The 22,559-nt window shown below is 45.0% G+C and overlaps 1 protein-coding gene across 2 annotated transcripts in view; it reads right to left on the minus strand.

Annotated features, from left to right (window-relative positions):
* Positions 1-22,559, minus strand: part of DNAJC16 (DnaJ heat shock protein family (Hsp40) member C16) — a 43,986-nt gene that overhangs the window by 9,810 nt on the left and 11,617 nt on the right. For both annotated transcript variants that reach the window (XM_060625563.3, XM_060625565.3), the window contains 4 exons: positions 13,575-13,759; positions 11,417-11,521; positions 10,485-10,643; positions 75-205 (listed from right to left, as the gene is read on the minus strand). In XM_060625563.3, coding sequence (XP_060481546.3) covers positions 75-205; positions 10,485-10,643; positions 11,417-11,521; positions 13,575-13,759 — 580 coding nt within the window. The remainder of the gene's footprint in view (positions 1-74; positions 206-10,484; positions 10,644-11,416; positions 11,522-13,574; positions 13,760-22,559) is intronic.

Genomic DNA, 22,559 nt, shown 5'->3' on the forward strand with positions numbered 1-22,559 from the left:
AATCGCCCTGTAGAAGAATGTGCCGTGGCCTCTCTATTGCAGTGACAGACAGGGACACAGCCTTGAGTCCTTACTTCCTCTGTCGGTGAGACCGTTTCACGGGGCACAGCTCATGGAACAACTTCTGGCTGGTGAGCCTGGCTGCCAGTAGATACTTGTTTTGGGTGATGAAGTCGTCAATGACCTGCTTCTTCATACCTCGGGCCTGCGGAAAAACCAACAAACAGTTGATTTTTAGTCACTCTGCTCACTGCCAATGGGCTGTACGTAGAAGCTGAAAAAAAAAATGTGGCTGACCCGTGAAGTTGTAATTTCACGTTGTATGGCGACAGCAGATGGCAGCCACACTTGTCGTGAGCACAGCACACAGGGAAGCTGGGTCACTAGCTTGTACACCTGAAACTAATGTCACGTTGTACGGAAACCGCACTCAAGACAAAGATTATATAAAAAAAAAAAAAAACTGGAAGAGAAGTGTGGCGGACCCTGGCTAAAGTGATATAATAAATACGACAGGTCCCGTCCGAAGAAATCAACACGTGGGAATCTATTTGACAGTGTGGGGCTGGACGCAATGACAGAACTATTTCAAGTCAAAGGAAAACCAAGTGCTCTTTCCACTGCAGAGTTTTTGTATACTTTTTTTTTTTAATGTTTATTTATTTATTTGTTTTGAGAAAGAAAGAGCGAGAGAGCGAGCGAGCATGCACAAGTGGGGAAGGGACAGAGAGAGAGAGAGAATCTCAAGCAGGATCCACGCTGTCAGCATAGAGCCTGACATGGGGATTGACCTCGCGAACCGTGAGATCATGACCCGAGCTGAAATCAAGAGTTGGAGGCTCAACGAACTGAGTCATCCAGGTGCCCCTGTGTAATGTTTTATGCTGGCAGATTTAAAAAGTCACTTTGTTTTGTTTTGTTTTTATAGATTTTATTTTTCAGTAGGCTCCACACCCAACATGGGGCTCGAACTCATGACCCCGAGGTCAAGAATTACATGTTCTATGAAATAAACCAGCCAGGCGTCCCTTAAGAGTTATTTTGAATTCCAGGCAAATTGACTTCCATTTAAGCTTGGCAGTAAACCGAACAATTAAAAATAAACTCCAAAGTACCAAGGTTACTAAGTATAAAAGGCAGACTACAAAACCGTATGATGGCCACTTTGTTTTTACTAAGTTTTGTGCATTTCGAAGAGCTGAAATTAGACAGACAGCAGACTGTCTGACCACAATCTAGAAATCCATATAAAATGTCAACTAGAAAATCCTTATATTTTAAGAAACACACTTTGAATCACCTACTTAACTAAGAAGAGCTTATCAGATATTTAAAAAATTCTCTGAATTTGAATGACTCATGAAAACACTATTTATACACGCTGGGGTATATAGCTAAAGCAGCACTTGGAGGGTAATGTTAAAAAATGAATAAAACAGAAAAGAAATTAGTGACCTAGAGGCCTATATCCAGAAGTTAACAAGAAACAACAAAAAATATGAAAGGAGAAAGAAGGAAATAATGAAAACAGAGATCCATGAAGCACAACAAACATAGGAAGAGAAGAAGAAACAAAGAAGCAACAAAGCTAAAGTTGGCTCTCTGGGAGACCTAACAACCAAATGGACAAATCTCTGGTAAAACCCATCGTGAAGACAAGACAGAAAGCACAAATGACCATTATCAAGGATGACAAGGAGGTATCACCACCTGTGTTGCAAAAGTTAAAGTTATCTGAGGACTTAGATGAAAGAGAAAAATTTCTAGAAAAATACGGCAGTATCTGAAAAAAACCAGAAAACTTAAAGAGTTGTATAAGCATTAAAGGAGGTGAACTGGTGGTAGTCAAAGATCTTTCCTTAAACACAAACTCAAAGCCCAGATGGTGTTACAGATGGTTTCCATGAAACTTTCAAGAGGACAATCCAATCTTACATAAAGTCTCCCCGAGAATAGAAAAAGGGAGACGCACCCACCTCACTTCCTGATGCAAAGCCTCACATGGGCCTCAAGAGAAAGAAAAGTCAGAAGTCAACCTCGTTTCTGAACACAAATGCAAAAATCCTAAACAAGAGTTTAGCAAACTGAATCCAGCAGTATACCCAAAGCATAATATAAGTCACGATCCTGCTGGACTTATCTGATCAGCTCAAATTAGGCTTAACATTAGAAAATGAATTAATCGGGGCGCCTGGGTGGCTCAGTCGGTTAAGCGGCCGACTTCACCTCAGGTCATGATCTCGCGGTCCGTGAGTTCAAGCCCCGTGTCGGGCTCTGTGCTGGCAGCTCAGAGCCTGGAGCCTGTTTCAGATTCTGTGTCTCCCTCTCTCTGACCCTCCCCCATTCATGCTCTGTCTTTCTCTGTCTCAAAAATAAATAAATGTTAAAAAAAAAATAAAAGAAAATGAATTAATCTAGTTGGCACATTTTAGATGATTAAAGATTAAACACAAAAAAACAAGATAATCTCTCAATGGATGTGGAAAAAACATCTGATAAAAACCAATACCATTCAGGTCAACAATAAATAGAAGGGAACCTCCTTAATCTGAAGAGGGTAGCTACAAAATGCCTTCTGCAAATGCCACACTTTATTGGGGAAATGGAGATCAGGAACAAGGATGCCCCCCAACCCCCCATCACTACATTTCTAGTCTGTGTCACACCAGAGGTCAGCAGTAAAGTAAGAAAAAGAAATAAAATAGGGGCGCCTGGGTGGCTCGGTCGGTTGAGCGACCGACTTCAGCTCAGGTCATGATCTCACGGTTCGTGAGTTCAGGCCCCACGTCGGGCTCTGTGCTGACAGCTCGGAGCCTGGAGCCTGCTTCACATTCTGTGTCTCCCTCTGTCTCTGCCCCTCCCCCGCTCATGCTCTGTCTGTCTCTGTCTCAGAAATAAACAAACATAAAAAAAAAATTAGAAAATAAAATAAGGGCTGGAAGAAAATGAAGCAAAACTGCCATTAATCTCAGATGATGTGACTGCAATTCAGCAAACCCAAAAGGTGGTACAGATAAATTACTTAAATCAGTAGGAGAGTTTTAGCAAGACTGCTGGACACGGAGTCAGTGTTTAATAATGAATGGTATTGGGGTATTGAGCCCCGAGTCGGGCTCTGTGCTGACAGCGTGGAGCCTGCTTGGGATTCTCCCTCTCCCCCCCTCTCTCTGCCCCTCCCCTGTTCACACGCTCTCTTTCAAAATAAATAAATAAGTAAACGTTAAAAAAAAATTTAACTGTATCACCTAATACCAGCACACAAAAGATGTAATAACAAAGATACCCTTTCCAACAGCATAAAAAATATAAGGTACCTAGAAGTAAGCTGGAAAAAAAGCACGATCTTTACAGAGACAATTATAAAAGCTTACAGAGGGCCACGTGGCTGACTCAGTCGGCGGAGGGTGCAACTCTTGATCTCGGTGTTATAAGTTTGAGCCCCATGTTAGGTGTAGAGATTACTTAAAAATAAGATCCTTTTAAAAAAAAAAAAAGCTTATGGAGACATATTACTGAGCACCTAAACAAATGGCAACAGATCTATGATGCTCATGGGTAGAAAGGCTCAATTTTGTCAAGAGGCATGTTCTCCTCAAACTTATATAAAATAATTTTTTTTCAGAGTTTTATTTGTTTGGGAGAAAGAGGGAGTGCGTGTGTGTGAGCAGGGGAGGGGCAGAGAGAGGGGGAGAGAATCCCAAGCAGGCTCTGCACTGTCAGCACACAGCCCCACCCAGGACTCGACCTCACAAACCGCGAGGTCACGGCCTGAGCCAAAATTGAGAGTCAGACGCTCAACCCACGGAGCTGCCCCTCTCTCCAAACTGATTTGAAGAATCAATACCAAATCAGTAAGATCCCAACAAGTTTTCTGTTTGTTTGTTTTGATGGAACTTGACAGACAGAACGTAATGCGAATACAAAATGTGCAAGACACCAAGAACGGCCAAGGTGCTTCTGAAGACACCTCCCCACCCTGCTAAAACCCAAAAAATAAGGTGGGAGGATTTGCTCTGTGAGCTATCGTGACTCTTTCTAGATGGCTGCTACCGACGTACAAAAGACAGACCATAAAGCTTTTAGAAGCTCCACGGAAGGATTATCCTCACTACCTCGCTGTAGGGAAAGGCGTCCTGAATAGTAAACAGAACCAATCATAAAGGGAATTGTTGATGCGAGCGACTACATTAAAAGTAAGAACATGTGTTCACCGACATGATACCAAACACAAGAATATATCCAGAGCATCACTGGTCACATAACTAAACGGTGGAAAGATCTAAACGTCTGTCCGCAGCAGATTGGCTACGCTGCAGTATATTCACGCCAAGCTCCACAGACAACACGTACAGACCTCGCAAACATAAGCTGGCAAGAGCCAGACGCGCCAGGAACTCACACTGCTTGAGTCTAGCTGGATAAGCGAGTGGCTACAAATCATTAGCGAAAAGGGAGACAATTCAATAGAAAACAATGGGTGGAACACTTGGTGGGCATGCCAGCAAAGGGGAAGGAAATCCAGAAGGCGCATAATCAGCTTCCTTGTGATTAAGGGAAACGCAAAGCAGAAGTACAAGGAGATGCAGCTACAGACTCAGTCAACTCGGAAACATGAACTTGAACCGGTGCCGGCAAGGAGGTGCAGCACTGGAACTTTCGCCCGTGACCGGTGGAGGTGGAAACTGGTAACATCCCTTCGGAAAACACACCACCTAGAGACGCTAGAGATGTGCACAGCCCAGGGCCCAGCAATGTTGCAACCAGATACACCCTAGAGGCAACGGGTCTCAAAACTCTGTGGTCTCAGAACACCTTTACACTTTTTTTAAAAAAAGATTTTATTTATTTTTTTATGATGAACACTGGGTATTCCATATCACTACTTTCTACTCCTGAACCGATATTATACTATATGTCAACTAACTAGAACTTAATAAGTATTTGAAAAAACGAAAAAAAAAAACATCTTATTTTTTAGGTAATCTTTACATCCAAGATGGGGCTCGAACCCATAACCCGGAGATCAAGAGTCACATGCTCTACTGACTGAGCCAGCCAGGTGCCCCACCTTTACACTCTTAAGATTACTGAGGACCCCAAAGAACTTTTGCTTAATGTGGTTTTTACCTATTAATATTTATTAGATATAAATTAGACAAATTTTATCTTTTTTAATTTTTTTATTATTTTTTTAAATGTTTATTTATTTTTGAGACAGAGAGAGACAGAGCATGAGCAGGGAAGGGGCAGAGAGAGAGGGAGACACAGAATGTGAAGCAGGCTCCGGGCTCTGAGCTGTCAGCACAGAGCCCGACGCGGGGCTCAAACTCACAAACTGTGAGATCATGACCTGAGCTGAAGTCGGACGCTTGACCGACTGAGCCACCCAGGCACCCCAAATTAGACAAATTTTAAACATATTTAGCAATTCATTAGAAAATAATAAACTCATACATGTTAACGTAAACATCTTTAAGTGAAAAAAACCCAATTTTTTCCAAAATCAAAAATGTTTAGTCAGAAGAGTAGCACTGCTTTACATTCTGACAATTCTCTCTAATGTCTGGCCTCAGAGAAGAGACAGGTGGGTTGGCATATCTGCTTCTTTTCTTTTTTTTAATGTTTTTATTTTATTTTTGAGAGAGAGAGGGAGGGAGACACAGAATCCGAAGCAGGCTCCAGGCTCTGAGCTGTCAGTACAGAGCCCGACGTGGGGTTCAAACTCATGAACCACGAGATCATGACCTGAGCCTAAGTCAGGCGCTCGATGACTGAGCCACCCAGGTGTCCCGCTCATATCTGTTTCTGTGTGCAACCTGTGGTGATATGTTGTTTTGGCTGAAAAATCCAGCCTCATATAGATACACAGTTGGAAAAGGGAGGTTTAATTTAATAGCTTCCCCCCCCCCCCCCCCCCCGCCCATAACTGTGGATATTTTTTGCTACTATGTAAAAATTCGATAGAAAGTAGTTTGTTAAAAGTTAGTTGCTATCTGGATTCAATGGACTTTAAAAAAAAATTTTTTTTTTAAAGTAATCTCCATGCCCAATGTGGGGCTTGAACTCGCGACTCTGAGATCAAGAGTCACATGCTCTACCAACTGAGACAGCCAGACACCCCTGGATTCAATGAATTTTTAATACTTTGTTAAATTCATAGTCACTGATCACCTTGCACTTAGAATGGATCTTTTGCTCACGCATGATTTTTCAATATCATGCACTGGTTATTTGGATAATACTGGTTCACTGATCTTCCAAATGCTGGCAAATTTTATTATACATATAAAACAAAAGTGCGCCACATTGATGAACCAACTTTATCATAAAATTCTGAGAAGTTCATAATGGCGGATATCAATTTTTCAAAATTCTAATTTTCTTGGAAACCTGAATTTTGTCATTGGCAACAAATACCATCAGTTGTTTCCGTTCAAGTGCTAGGCTCACTACATTCAGTTTTTAGGAAATGTCTGCCCCAAAGCCAAGTCTGAATAACCATAGGTGTCTGTCACTTATTCCTTCAAGTAAAAACAACATCCTGTTGGGGCACCTGAGTGGCTTAGTCAGTTAAGTGTCCAACTTCGGCTCAGGTCATGATCTCATGGTTCTTGATTTCAGGCCCCACATCGGGCTCTCTGCTGTCAGCCCAGAGCCTGCTTTGGATCCTCTGTCCCCCTCTCTCTCTGCCCCTGCCTCGCACCTTCTCCAAAAAAAAAAAAAAGTTCCATTGAAAAGGGCTAGTTCAAAACTCATGAGTTAGGTAATCACACAAATGCTCCCCCTCAAGACAATCTTTATACCCTGCCTGCAGCAGCAGTGTGTTATCACAAAGAATACTGAAAATATCCAAGAGACATGTACTCAAGGGTCAACAGATTTATTAACAAAATTATACTTGTCACTGCTTCATCAAGGGTATTAAGTGATAAATGAGGGTGGTTTTGGTTAGTTTCTATGGTGATTGCTTAGGAGTGAAAACACATGCTTACTGGTGGTCTGGGGCCCAGGCTTTCGATTATGTTCTGGGTTGTGCCCCCGGGAGTTTTACCCACCACTGCTTCCGCACCATCAGGGCAAGTGTCAACACAGAGACAACGGACCAGTTATGTTATGTCTCTGTGTGATTATGGAGATCGTTCTGAGCTCACAGACTTCCCAGCCTCACTCCAGGGTCTGTGAACCTCGATCTGCCAACTGCTGTCCTAGAGGCACCCAGATGGACCGAGATTGCACATGGTGTTCATGGCGACACTGCTCCTAAAGCCCCGAAATGCCCGTCAAAAGAAGGATGAACCGAGATGTTACCGTGCGGCCAAACGTACTATCCAGCAAAGGAAAACAAGCTCAGGAGAGCTCCATGAGACCAGTGGTCTTGCTGGTGTCACCTACTAAGTGACTTGACGTCGGTAGTCACTTTATATCATTTTATGTCCTTAATGAACATACTGGTAAAGCATCCACCGTGCCAGTAATTTTCTAAGTGTGTTTGAGTTACAATTGTCCGCAAGGGATAAATAAATCATTCTCACGAGTAGAAGCTATTACTGAAAAGCAATTCGGGAAGTCGTCAGAGATCGACCTTGGATTGAGATGATCTTTTCTCTCTACGCCGCCAGCATGTTCTCGTACGGACCCTCTCAGCTCCTCAGTCGCCATCGGGCACCCCCTTTTCAATTGCTGACGGCTGTCCACAATTTTGTCCTTGGCCCCCTTCTCTCCTTACCTCACATAATCACTGGGAGATCGCTCCACACTGAAGAGTTCCGCCTCTGACCACTCACTTGTGGCCTACAAATCCCTCTCCCCAGCTCCCTAAGACCCACACCCCTACACCCGACTGTCCGATGAACATTTCCCCTTAGATTCCCTGTGGGCAGCTCTCACCCTGTACATCCACAGCTGAGTTCGTCACCTTCTTCCTAAACCTGCTCTTCTCTCCTCACTGTCCACTTCCCCCGTCTGGCTCTGTCACACGCGATGTCCGACCTCATTCCCATCTCAAGTGCCCTTTCCCTACATTCACGTCTGAGTGAGTCACCTAGGCCGGTGGATGGGAACTGCCTTTAGGCCTCTTCTCCTCTAACTGGGTCGTGAGGACAAAGACTAACTCTGGATGTCAGGGCGCCTCTGTATTCATTACACAGCAGGCAGGCAATGAAACGTTTACTGCATGAAAGAAATACAGGATTTTACAGAACTTCTCATCCTGGCTTCCTTTCGGAGAAGGTGAGTCAAGGGGTTCTTTTGATTTTTTTTTAAATAACATTCAAGAAATAAAAGAATACGTGCTCATTGTAGGGATTTTTTAAAACCCCAACATGCAAATGACATGTAATTTTACCATCAAGAGATGTATTTATTTCCAGTGTTCTCCTACGTGTATGCACGCACATATACACACATGCATACGTGTGGTTACAAAATTGAGATCAGTGTTGAAACTGTGTATACGGTTGATATGCGTTGAGAACTTTTAGTCTCTGTGCGTTTATCTGTTTCAGTTTCCAGTATCCTACAGACTTCATTTAAATGATTTTGTCTGAGTTATTCATTAACTAATGTGTCTTGCCTTGCTCAGAATGGAACTCTGGTCTGAGATGACCACAGAGTCCCCACCGGCTGCAGGGTGAGGCCCCTCAGTTACGCATCCTGCTTGCTCTTTTTGACATTATGTCACGAAAATCATCCCCATCATTCAGTGTTCTTGAACTGCTATTTTAATTGGCTACATGGCTGTAGAGCAGTCCCTGTTTGGGATATACCAATAATTAGCCTACTCCTGCATATTTATATTTTCGCCCCAGTGAAAACTGTTACGAATGATACTCAACATCTCTGCATGTAAGTTTTGGCTGAATTCCTACTCCCTGAGGAAAGATTCCTAACAGGTAATCTCACCTTCCCAAGGTCTTTACTCAAACATCATCTTTTTTTTTTTTTTTAAACTTTTTAAAAATTATTTATTTATTTATTTTTTATTTAAAAAAAAAATTTTTAACGTTTATTTATTTTTGAGACAGAGAGAGACACAGCATGAACAGGGGAGGGTCAGAGAGAGAGGGACACACAGAATCTGAAACAGGCTCCAGGCTCTGAGCTGTCAGCACAGAGCCCGACACAGGGCTTGAACTCACGGACCGCGAGATCATGACCTGAGCCGAAGTTGGATGCTCAACCGACTGAGCCACCCAGGTGCCCCAGTGAGATTTAATTTTTAAAAGTGATTTCTTGGTCACTGGAATCTCTTCTCAGAATTTTGTTCATATTCTCAGCCCATTCTTCTTGGAAAGTTTTACTAAAAATTGTTTTTATTGAGGTGAAATTCACATAAAATAAAATCAGCTATTTTTAAATGTACAATCCAGTGGCATTTCGTATATGCACAGTGTTGTGTCACAATCACCTCTCTCTAGTCCCACACATTTCCATCATCCCAAAAGAAAGCTCTGTACCCATTAAGGGGTCACTTTCAGGAAGTTCTGTGTTGATCTCTTTGACTAGAAGAAACTCACGAGAAATTAAAGATCTGAATCTTTTTTAGATTGGTTGTAAATATTTCCCTCAGCTTATCGTTTAACTTAAAAATTATAAAGTATTTATGTGCAAATTTTAAACTTACAATCAAGTGAAGATTTTCCAATAAGACTTTTAGCTCTTCTTTAAGATCAGATAAATATTCATGTATATGGTCTCCGAGTTAGTTTAAAAAAAAAATTTTTTTTTTACGTTTATTTATTTTTGAGAGACAGAGACTGAGCACAAGGAGGGGAGGGCCAGAGAGGGAGGGAGACACAGAGTCCAAAGCAGGCTCCAGGCTCTGTGCTGACAGCTCAGAGCCTGACGCGGGACTTGAACTCACAAACCATGAGATCATGACCTGAGCCGAAGCTGGACACTCAACCGACTGAGCCACCCAGGCGCTCCAGTTTATGGTTTTTTAATTCCTTTTTATTATTGTTTTACATCTGACTTTTGAATCTATTTTTGTACCTTATTATAGAAGAACATTACTGATTTTCTGACAGGAGCACTTTAGAGGGAAAAGATGATTATTGGTTCTTATTTTATTTTTGTGGCAAAATACACATAATGTAAAAGTGACCATTTTAACCATTTCCAAGGGCATAATTCTGTGCCATGAAGTATATTCACACTGCTGTGCAGCCATGTCCAGACTGTCCATCTGTAGAACCTTTTCACTTCCCAAACCAAAAGTGTACCCATTCAACACTAACCCCCTGTATCTTCCTCCCTGGGCCCTGGAGTTCCCATCATTCTAGTTCCTGCCGAAAGATTTTTTTTTTTTTGAGCAAGATAGTACCAAATCAGATGAAAACCAAACTCATGTTTAAATTTTGTGCCTCTGAAGGAAGAAATTCAAAACGAATTTCTCCTCCTCACTTGCCTTGTTCAATTTTGCTGTTTACAAAGGTCAAGATAAAACATGAAGGCAATCTCACAACAGGATGACTCTCACGTACCTGGATAACATCTGCAGGCTTGTGGATGTGTTCTTTAAAGACCAAGATGGTGGGGGTGTAGACATTGACGTCGTATTGCCTTGTTATCTCTTCTGCCCCTCTCAAGCCGACGTGTACGTATCCAAATGACAAGTAATCCTTGTATGCAAAAGCGGTCAACTGTTAGGGTGCAATAGAGAGGAAGAAATTAAGTTGAGGGCACGGAACCACACACACCACGCGTGACTCGTTCATACCAGCGGCTGGCGAATGTTAGCTTGTATAGCCCCACTCAGGCTGCTAGACCCTGGTGCACTCGGAGGAATTCTATGGTGTTCCACGCACGCAAACTGTACCAACGAAGCCAAACGCAGGGATTTCTGTGTGTGTGTGTGTGTGTGTGTGTGTGTGTGTGTGTGTGTACAAAGAGAGGAAAATATTCATTTTACTGAGATCTGCACTGGGTCGGAGGTGTGGAGTGTTTGAGGCATTACCTCAACCCTGTACGATGGCAGTGACTGGGCCCAAGGTCAAGGGGGACACCCTCCTCTCGCATCTCAGGTCCCAGCGCTAGCCAGAGGTGTGCCGCAAGTGCAGGACCACAGGGTGTCACTCGGGGGGCGGGTCCGGGTCCAGACAGGCTTCAAGGGAATCACACAGTCACCCCGGGGGTCGGTGCTACAACCTGTCTAAGTTTCAATGTCTTGGTCTATAAAACACGGATGGTCTCTGTATCGCTGGGCTCTTCTGAGGACTAAATACTAGCACGTGTGGGGAAGGCACACTAGCGCAGTAAGGGCACCCATAGGTGCTCTGTGTATGGTGGTTAATGCCCATTTCTGGTCTTTATAAACGCTTCTTTTTGGATCAGCTCTTACTCGCGGGAAGGGCAAGCACATGGCAAGTTCACTGCACCAACAGAAGAGCAAACGTTCCCCCGGCACGCAAAATACCTTGTACAGCAGTGGTACGACGGGCATTTGGTCAAACAGAAGGACGTGAGGTTTGTTGTCTTGCTGCCAGCCAGAGAGGAATCGGACATAATTTTTATTCGTAACCTTAAGTTGAAAAGAGGATGTCAGTTTCAGTATTTGGTTCTCAACAGCCGCACTGTAAGGCAGTCAGGAGATCGTTAAACAAAATCACGTATGTGTAAAAGATTGTTTTGTAAAAAATAAATGCAGACGATGAGTCTTTTGTCTTTCTTGGACTAAAATGCTTTAAAAGAACAGAGTTATCGATTTCGTGTTTTCAGGTGCCCCACTCTGACAGACTGAAATCGTATCTTTTCTGAAACAATTGCTGAGTACGTTACAAAAAAAAAAATTGAACTTTCGAATTTTAGACTGTGCTTCGTAATCTATTAACCTGTGGAAGATAATGCAATGATTGCTCCTTCAAAATGGCTTTTAAAAAAACAAGTGGGCCCACTCAGTCTATACGTTACACGATTTCATTCATTACCATCCGATTTGCTACTTTTGTGCTTCCCTGTTTATGCCTTAAATAATCCTACCGAGAGAAGAAGAAACATGAATAAATTAAAATTCTACCTAGAAACTTTTCATAGTTAAAAAAAGATTTATCTTTCCGTTCTGCTTCCAGAATGATCTATATTAAACCTCAATCTGGGCACTTCACTCTCTGCTCAGCCCTCTTCAATGGCTCCAGCCAAGGCCCAAGTTCCTCAAAGGGGTAGCCAGGCCCTCGGAAGCCCTCGAGATTCCTGTTAATGCCTCTCATCTGGTCCTCTCCTGCTCACTAGTGACTGCTTCATCCAGAGCAGGCTGTTGCCTGTCCCAGACCTCCTGGGGCCTGGAACTCATCCCCTACCACCTCTCCTCCTCCCTTGGCAAACTCTGGCCAGGAAGCCATTCCCAGCTCTCAAGCACAGGCTCTTAGCATATCAGACGGAAATAATCACCCACTAGACTGGGAGCTCCTTGAAAAGTACCCACTTACAGTGCTTGGCATAGAATAGGTATTTCATAAACGTTTGAGGACCCATTTGAACAACCTGTGATTGTTCAAAATTCTCTTTGACAATTTCCTTTCACACTAACTCCAATGAATATTTCTTCTGTGGATAACGATGCTGGCGGGGTAGTCTATGAATAGTGCATGTGGAAACAGGATGCAAATGTTGGTATGTTCACTCTCCCTGGTATATAGTTAAAGGACTGAATCACTTAAAGCAAACAAGAATCCTGTTCTTGGGGTGCCCGGGTGGCTCAGGCGGTTGAGCGTCCGACTTCAGCTCAGGTCATGATCTCACGGTTTGTGAGCTTGAGCCCTTCATCGGGCTCACTACTGTCAGTGCAGAGCCTGCTTTGAATCCTCTGTCCCCCTCTCTCACGGCCCCTCCCCTGCTCACTCTCTCTCTCTCTCTCAAAAATAAATAAAACATTAAAAAAATATATAAACTTAAAGCATTAATTAAAACAAAAAAATCCTGTTCTAGTTCCTTTGATCCCTAACCTCAGATACTGGGGGAAAGAATGCTTAAGTATAAAAAATCGTAAACTAGTATGAACTCTTTGTGCCTGGCTTTTTTAGCTCAACCCTTTGTTTGTGAAATTATTCATATTGTTGCATTACTCTAAGTTCTGAAAGTTCCAAAAATACTATTTGATTTTGTGGAATCTTGCGTATTCCATAGATGCGATTAAGTACGTAACCAAACGTAAGGTGCCTCCTTAGAGCAGTAGGCAGCACGTCAGTGTCATGTAACCAAATGTAATTCAATTTGAATACTTTCATAGACAAATACCTTCAAATTCACCAGTCAGAAAGAAATCCTTCATCCTACCTCGTGATCTGAGTTTTGCTCACAAAAAGAGAGCCCCTGTCGTTTTAGGCTCAGATCCCCACCTCTGTGTGTATGTGCACAGTGGTTACTAACAGGCAGGGATTTGTTCGGTTGTTCTACTTTGTTTCGATTTTCAGTCTCCTACTGACTTCATTGAAATGATTTCGGGTGAATGATTAATTAATTAAGATATGTCTTGCCCTGTTCGAAACGACACTCAGGCCTGAGAGGACTGCGGACAAGAGTTCAGGACAGCCAGGGGTCCCGGTACCTCGTAAATTTCTTCTCCGCGGGGTACTTACTTTCTCCACCAAGTTCCCTGGAAGAAGACTTTCTACAAACTGTCGTAGGTTCTCACGGACGACTGCATTATGGAAGAAGGAGATCTTCCCATTTATGATTCCCAGGATGGAGGGTGTGCTGTGTGCTCCCAGGTGATGGGCCAGGCGTCTCTCGTACCCAGCGTGGACCACGCCGATTCCTACACCTGGAAAGCAGGGAAGACTTGCATGAAGCCTTTTATACCCCCCCACCCGCGCCGTGGTGGATGAAGAAAGGCTGGTACTTTTCTGGTGCGCAATCGAAATCCATCCTGACCCAGCAGGGGACGATATCTTTCCCAATAGGTTGTCTATCAGTGTTTTCGTTGCTGACATTCTAAATCGGTTCAGTTTTTCTGCAGAATAATCTGGCAGTATTTAAGAGCGACAAGTCTTTCTCTTAGTCTGTTATTTCGAATTTTGGGAGTAGAACATGAGAAAATACTTGAGAAGAAAAGAAAGCCATCTGCTCCCCGTGTTCCTATGCACAAAGAAAAAAACCTGTGAACAATCCAGGGATTCAACAACTCGGTAATGGTTGGAAAAAATAATTACGATTTATCGATGGAAGTCACGGTCTTCTCGCTCTTGAGAGCAAATCTCCCTGTCCTATAAATTACTTTGTAGAGATATTAGGAAGTGCACATTCTCAAAAGGAAAAAGAAATTTAGGGAAAATCACTCAGAAGCCCAATCCCATTACCTACTGCTACTGTTTTGGTATCTATCTGTGCCTTTTCTTCCCCAAACATCTATATATAAAATAAAATAGAAGCATCTGACACTCATTGCACTTAATAGTTGAATAATTTTCCTCGCTCCTCCATCAGCCGATCCATTTGGAGAGCTCTGCGAACACTGAGGTACGTGAAGTATTAATAGCCAGCAAAGACACGCGGCTTCTCTTGGATGCCCAACAGACTTCTCAAGCTTAACACTTCCCAAACCTACCTCCTGATCTCCTCCCCCAGGCCTGTCCCACGCAGGCCTCCCCTGGTCACGGACGGGCCCCTCCCTTCCTGTTACTTGGACGGAAGATGGGAGTCATTTTCCACCTCTTGCCTCTCACACCCCACGTCCAATCTGTCAGCAAGTCCTGTTGGTTTCGTTTTCAAAATATACCAGGGATCTGACTGTTTTTCTCCGTCTTCTTTAGGCTCTCCTCTCTGAGACATCAGCTCTCCTCCCCCGTGGCTGCAATACCCTCCTAATGGCCTTGTTTCTCCCGGTCTCCCTGCGGTCTACTCTCAACGTACTGGCCGGACCACCCCTTCGAACACACAAACATGGATCAGGGCACTCCTCTGCCCAAACCCTGCAAACACTTCCCGTTTCACTCAGAATAAAAGGCCATCTTCACAAAGGCCGACAAGACCCTCTGTGATTCGGTCCCGGGTTCCCTTCTGCCTCCTTCCCCTCCTCCCGCCCTCACTCACCTTTGCTCCAGCGCCCAGCATCCTTCTCTTCCTTAAACACACGGGCATGTTCCTGCCTTAGGGCCTTGGCACTGGCTCTCCCTTCTGCCTGGAGCGTGTACCTCCCTGACCTCTGTGCAGCCGACTCCTTCGCCAGCTGCAGGCCCTTCTCAACGAGGCCCACTGGGCTACCATGTTTGAGACAATACTCCCCGCTCTCGGGATCCCCCTCAACCTGCTCACTTGCCCTTTTCCCGTAGCACTTCCCACCTTCCAACGTATCACACACTTTCCTTTCTCTGTCGATTGTTTGTTGTACATCTGCCCCTGCTAGGATGTAAGGCGGGGATCTTGGTTCGGTCACTGGTGCATCCAAGCAGCAGACCAGAGCATGGGACACGGCAGGAGCTCACTGGAACCGGGACATCAATCTTTTCGGTTTTATTTTTGTTTTTGAAATTAAAAAAAATTTAAAAAAAATTTAACGTATACTTAGAGAGAGAGCGAGCGCACGCGTGCACGTGTGCAAGAGGGGGAGGGACAGAGAGAGAGACACAGAATCCAAAGCAGGCTTCAGGCTCCCAGCTGTCAGCACAGAGCTTGACGCAGGGCTCGAGCTCATGAACTGTGAGAGCATGACCTGAGCCGCAGTTGGACACTCAACTGACTGAGCCACCCAGGCACCCCTAAGTTTTTAAGATTTTTAAGTAGGTTCCATGTCCAGTGTGGAGCCCGATGTGGGGCTTGAACTCCGGACACTTCGATTAAGACCTGAGCTGAGATCAAGAGTCGGATGCTTAACAAACTGAGCCACCAAGGCGCCCCCATTAATCTATTTGAATACTGAAACTGCTTTTGGCTTTCACTATTACCAGAGTATTCTGATGGGCATCCTTGTACGTCTTTGTGTACATATCTTTGTGCACTTGTGTGATTTCCTAGTTAAATTCCAAAAACGGAATTACTAGGTGAACGGCAGGGCTCACAAGCTTCACACATTACAACTGCTGAGCAGACTGAACAAGTCTATTTGCAGGCGACCTGACGGTGACCCTTGGAGTATCTCAAGGGCAGGAAAGGAGGAACCTTAAACATCACATAGGCCCCCCCTCATTTCACAGACAAAGTGAGCTTCAGAGAGATTACGTGATCCAGGCTGGCAGAGCTGGTAACACTGTAGAGCGAGAATCCAAGCTGGATGGTCTAGAGCCAAGTCTAGAACATTGCACCGCACTACAGGCATTACAAATACTGATGGAACAATGTCAGTAAGTGGAAGTGCATATAAGATTCTGTGAGAAGAACAAGAATATAGCAGGCACATACACTGAGAGCTTTGCTTTTCTGTGAAGTCGGGAAGAGACATCACCTAGGGAGGTCGAGCGGCCACACGGCAAAGGCCCAGGGGCGGAATGACCATGTCCTGAACCTTTCTAAGTTAGGCAGCGTGGCTAAAGCTTTATAGACATTTTCACCTTTCATACAAATATCCTGAGTGGTCAGTGTAGTTGCCTTCATGGATGAGGACCGCAGTGCCCGGAGAGGCTGAGGACAACGGGCCTGGCATTACAGTTAGCGTGCAGTGGAACCAGGACTTGAACCCAGGCCTGGCTGCCGCCTGGCTTGGAAGAACGACCTCTTCTATCCTAGGTTCCGAATACCGGAGGCATCAATTTCTTAGAGTCGGGCTCACCCTAAACCATCTCCTATAGACCAGATGCCAATTTATTATACAATCCCAGGCGGTACGCTCAGGTAACTGCGCCATTCCGGGTGTCCCCTGCAGGGTTTCGGGACACCCGGGGACCAGAATCAGTAATCAGAAAGGTGGCTGGTGGGCCTGGAGTCAGGATGAGGGATGCAGGCAGCCCTGGGGGGGCAAAGGGAAACCGGAAAGATCTTCAGAGCTTGCTGTTCCCTCTAGTCTTGCCCCAGGTATCCCTGAAGCTCGCGGTCACACCCCTTGTGCGTTGCCTCCTCAGCAAGGCGTGTCCTGTCTGGCCAGCTTCAGCCTGTCACCTCGCCCTGGCCTTCTCTAGTACCTGCCCTGCTCACCACGCCGTTGCCCTTTGATGGACTTGGTTTCATTTAGTTGTGTGCAGTCACTAGAACACAGCTCTACGAGTACAGGGACTTTTGTTTATTTGGTTTTACTGCTGCCTCCAGTTCCTGGCACTTACTAGGTACTCGATTTTTATTGTTTAAAAAATGCTTTTATTTATTTTCGAGAGAGAGAAAGAGACAGCGTGCCATCAGGGGAGGGGCAGAGAGAGGGGGAGACACAGCATCCGAAGCGGGCTCCAGGCTCTGAGCTGTCAGCACAGAGCCTGTCGCGGGGCTCGAACTCACGAGCCGTGAGATCGTGACCTGAGCTGAAGTCGGACGCTCAACCGACTGAGCCACCCAGGCGCCCCAGTAGGTACTCGATTTTTAAAACAGAAACCAGTGAATTCAAAATCAGTCAGATCCAGATTTAAGGCCCAGCTCTGCTCCCCATGAGCTGTGTAACTTGAGGCAAGTCATTTAACCCCTCTGCCCCGGTTTCCTCATTTGTAAACTGGAGGGAAGTTGTTCGGTCAGGACTAAATGACACAACAAAAAATGACCTAATCCAGAGCCTTGAACACAGTGGGCCCCTAATTAATTACAACTGCTTTTATGAAGTATTATTCCATCCCGACCATGGTGAAGCCCAAGACCGTCTCTGTGTGGTGCCTCGAGGAGAAGGTCTCCTCCTGCAGAGTGCGATAAACGCGTCAACCCTTGCTCTTCATGCCCTCCTTCCCCCACCTTTCCTGCACTCCCATCAGTACAGCTTTTTTCCCAGTTAAAATAGAACACAAGTGATTAGGTTTCATTTCTTTTACTTAAATTACCATTGAGTCTTTACATAATAAGTGTTTCGGGGGCCCCTGGGTGGCCTGTTTGGTTAAGCATCTGCCTCTTGGTTTTGGCTCAGGTCATGGTCTCACGGTTTATGAGATCGAGGCCTGGGTGGGCTGGGCTCTGTGCTGACAGGGCAGAGCCTGCGTGGGATTCTCTCTCTGACCCTTCCCGGCTCATGCTCTCTCTTTCTCTCTCTCTCTCCCCTTCAAATTAAATAAACATTAAAAAAAATACAAGTGTTTCCAGAGTTATAAAGGCTATTTCCTTGGATTGTTTCTACAAAGGACCTCAATTCTTACCATAATAATCCCATTTCTAAATTCTGGAGGTATTTTACTTCTCTCCTATAGATTAACTAGCATAAGGACTAGAAAAGAATAAAGACTGATAAATATTTTGTGTTTCAATTCATGGTATTTTTCCTCCTGAGAAGATACTGAATAAGAATTCAGATCTAGGGCGCCTGGGTGGCTCAGTCGGTTGGGTGTCTGACTTCGGCTCAGGTCATGATCTCACGGTTTGTGAATTCGAGCCCCGCATCGGGGTCTGTGCTGACAGCTCGGAGCCTGGAGCCCGCTTCGGATTCTGTGTCTCCCTCTCTCTCTGCTCCTCCCCTGCTCATGCTCTGTCTCTCTCTCGCTTCGGATTCTGTGTCTCCCTCTCTCTCTGCTCCTCCCCTGCTCATGCTCTGTCTCTCTCTCTCTTTCAATAATGAATAAATGCAAAAAAAAAAAAAAATTAAAAAAAAAAAAAAAAGAATTCAGATCTCACCCCCCACCTCCCCCCCAAGCTGGGAAGGAAGAGTAAGAAAAGCTGGCAGGGCTGTGATCTCGCGGAGACTCAGGCTGGGAAATGACCAAAGAACTGGTGGTGACTTAGGGTCTGAGTCACAGTGAACAACACGGTCGCCATGGTCGCCTCTGCTTTTGGATGTTCTACCCTTCAAAGTTCAGGGTCCATAAAGCAAGCTCAGCTAGGCCAACAGCAAGTAAGAGTAACCACGTTTTCTCATCTTGATTCAGCATAGCCTGGCGAGATGACAGACGGATATGCCCGAAATCCAAACAAACATGAGTAGCGAACATTAGAAGAAAGGCAAAGCAGATGTGACCTCTTTCAGAAACATTATTTGATTTTGATATGCATTGATGTTTCTGGCTAGTTTGCAGACCTTGGGTAATCAAAAACACTGACATTTTCTTCCCTCTCTGGGGTTGTAAGAAGTCTTCTTTGTGTGCTAAACGTGTCTGTGCCACACGTGTTTCGAGGTGCCACTTGTGCCTTTCATCGTATGATCCCAGACACGTAGTTTGCATCTTTTAGGGGGCTTCTTTCTCTTTCTCCTCTGCAGCACACACACATTCACTTTTACTTCGAGTTTTGCATACGTCTTCAGGAACCGTACAGAACCAGCTGCAGGAACAGGCCACCGCAATTCCGACTGAACACAAACCCATCAATAAAATAACTGCTAAGATGCAAACAATGTGAAATGGAACAAAATCGAGGGCCTGCAGCTAAAGCAGATTTTTAAAAGCCAGTATTTAGATAGATCCTTTTTCTAGACGGCGTGAAACTGCTACACCCTTAGCAACTCCTTAAAAGAGAGGAATCGTTCGTTCGTTCATTTATTCCTTCTTTGAACCTGAGAAGTCACGGGAAAGAATTTCTGCACGACGGTTCCAATCGGGTGGCCCTAAAATGGTATTTGATTTCAAGACCCTCAACCTCCCTGGCGCTCTGGTAGCTCTGTCTGTGCCTCCCCGGGGGGCACTCAGTGCGCCGTGACAATTCACGTGTGTCTCCCATTTGGGTGTTGCGGGTGCAAAGGCCACGTCTGACGTGTTTCTGAAGCTGTGCAGCACGGCAGGTAAAAGTGGCCCCTGGAGTTGAGCTCCCGGGTCCATGTCCCCGCACTGCCACTTGTGGATAGTGTCATCTCGATCAGTTCCTTAGCCTTCCTGGGCTTCAGTGCCCTCATCTGGAAAATGGGGCTAATAATAGTCTCTCCCTCAACGGAGTTGCTCTGGGGATAACGATAATCCATACAAAGCACCTGGCATAGTGGACAACAATTAAAAGGCTCAGGAAAAGCTATTATATTCGTGTCTAACATAGTACTTGGCTCATCAAGAAGAAAGTCTGAAATGAGAACGAGAATCCCTTCTCTCCTCGGCTTACTCCTGCAGTGCTGTATTATTCCGCACTTGCGAATGTAATTCTGTACTTGCAAATGTCAAGTGTGAATTCTCAGGGTACGTATTTTCTCTTCAACTAAACAGTGAGCTCCCTAAGGGCAGGGGTAGTGCTGACTACTTCTGGTCCTCCCCCTTGGCGCGGCTGTCCACGAATGCCGGCTGCTTTTGCACACTAGTTGCTGTCGCACTGCGTGACCAGAGCCTCCACCTGAAGGGCCGCAGCATTTCTCCCCGGGGGCAGGTTCACACGTGGCCAGTCGGACCTTTTACGTTATTCTGACATAAGGTCCCAGCTTCCCCAGACCACTCAGCTGATCTCCCTGTGGACTCAGAATAGAAAATTTTTGGCATTGTCCTGTCTTAGAGGGTAGTGCTGCCTCACCCGGCCAGGGAAATGGCCATAGATCTCATGGTTGTGCCCAACTCACCCAGCTGTAACCCAGTGGGGCCTGTTGGGAATCTGCGACTAATGCAAACGTTCCAAAGGGGAAAAACGGTTTACAAACCAAACTCATCTAACACATTAGGCCAAACCTGTCTTCCAGGGAACTTGGGGGGTGCAGCGGGGCAATGGACTGAGCCCTCAGTAAATGTGACTTCTACGGATCTAAATTCTGCTTCTTCCATTCCTGTCGCTTGAGTCCTGACTTACTACGATTATACAGCACGGCAACCTAAAAGAATGGCAAGATCTTCGATCACTACGGATTTAAGGACATTAGAAGACAGGACAGCACGGGGCGCAGTGCAAGGATCACAGGGCCAGCCTACCTGGGTTCAAACCCCAGCTTTGCCAAACACCAACTGTGAGACCCTGACAAGGTACCAAAACTGAGCTAAGTGTCTGAAAAATGATGAATGACAGCAGCACCGGCTTCAAACGGCTGCCGTTTAATACGAGTTGATTTCTACAATTGTGTTTGGCATACGGTAAATTATCAATAAACGGAAGCTAGTATTGTAATTTTCACGTCATCACGCACAGTATGTCCAGACGGTAGCTACTATTTAGAACGACTCAAATCCAGCTCTTCCCTGCCCATCCAGTAGCTCAAGTCAATGCAGAGTCAACTGTGACCCTCTCTCTCCTTTTTTTCCTCACTCCTCACATTCAGATGGGTCTCCAGGAGCCAGGTCCCTCCAGACTTCCATGATCCTACCTCTCAAACACCTTACACTTGTCCACCTCTCTCTGTTCCCACTGTCCTAGTCTGGGCCAGTGGTTGCTGTCACGCTGGGGCCGGTGACTTCTCCCAGCTTCTCTTCTTACTTTCTTCAGTCTGTCCTTCACGCGGCTCTAACAGTTTTCCAAAGCGTAGATCGGATTAAAGCATAGCTCTATGTGACAGCTTTCCTTGGCTTTATTACATACTGTAAAATAAAGTCCACTTTTCCTTCTTCTTCTTCTTTTTTTTTTTTAAGTAGGCTCCACACCCAGCCTTAAGCCCAACACAGGGCGTGAACTCACAACTCTGAGATCGAGAGTTGGACGCTTAACCGACTGAGCCACCCAGGCGCCCCGAAAGTCCCCTTTTGGAGCCTGGACTTTAAGGCTCCTTACTACCTCGTCCCAGCATACTCTTCCTCCTTCCTCCCCTCGTCTACACCCGAGTCACACCTTGCGACTGGCTCTTCTGCGGACTCTCTTTGTTTCTCTGCCTGTAATGTTATTCTTTGGTTTCCTGCCCATCCAACTTCTAATTACCTTTCAAGACTTAAGCTAAACATAAGTCAAAAGTCGGTGCCTGGGAGTCAGTGAGTTGAAGAAAGTAGGCTAATATAGCTGAGAATGATTTTTAAAAATGTATAAAATAGGTGCCTTGAATTTTTTTTTCTTTGGTAAGCCAGAAAACCTAGTTGACTCATTTTTATGACTCATTTTATGTTTGTGTTTGATCCATGTTAGGCACTTAGTGTAATTTTTTTTTTTCATTTAATCTTCTTAATGACCCTATTGGTTTGACATTATCACATCCACTTTGGAGATGAAGAAACCTGGGTTAGGGAATTTGTCCAAGGGCAGCAAGACAGTAAATGACAGAGCTGAGATCTGAACACCGGTCTGACTCCAAAGCCCAGGGCTGCAGCACAGGTCACCAAACACTGTGCTTCGCGACCTCACGTTGTGTGTATTTGCCTGACATGTTTAAAATGTAATGTTGGCCCTGATCTGACTTCGGTGTAGACGCATTACCACCCTGACTTATGCAGTGCCTTATGTTCTGCTAGTGGGTCTGAATGCCAGCTCCTGGTGAAATAGCTTTCAGTATACCAAGTGGGGTGGCATGAAACGCAATTATGCTTTTTTGACGAGGAAGCTGTTCAGTCCAGGGGCTTCCAGCTGAGGTCAGCCTCTCGTTCATTCATTATGCACCACGAGCAAGCACCTACTGACTTCCCACCACACGTATGACACTATGTTAAACTTATTTCCTTGTCTTTCTCCAAGAGCTTCTTTATTCAATCTCA

The sequence above is a fragment of the Panthera onca genome, chromosome C1 (genome assembly GCF_046562875.1).
Source record: "Panthera onca isolate mPanOnc1 chromosome C1, mPanOnc1 haplotype 2, whole genome shotgun sequence".
NCBI lineage: Eukaryota > Metazoa > Chordata > Mammalia > Carnivora > Felidae > Panthera > Panthera onca.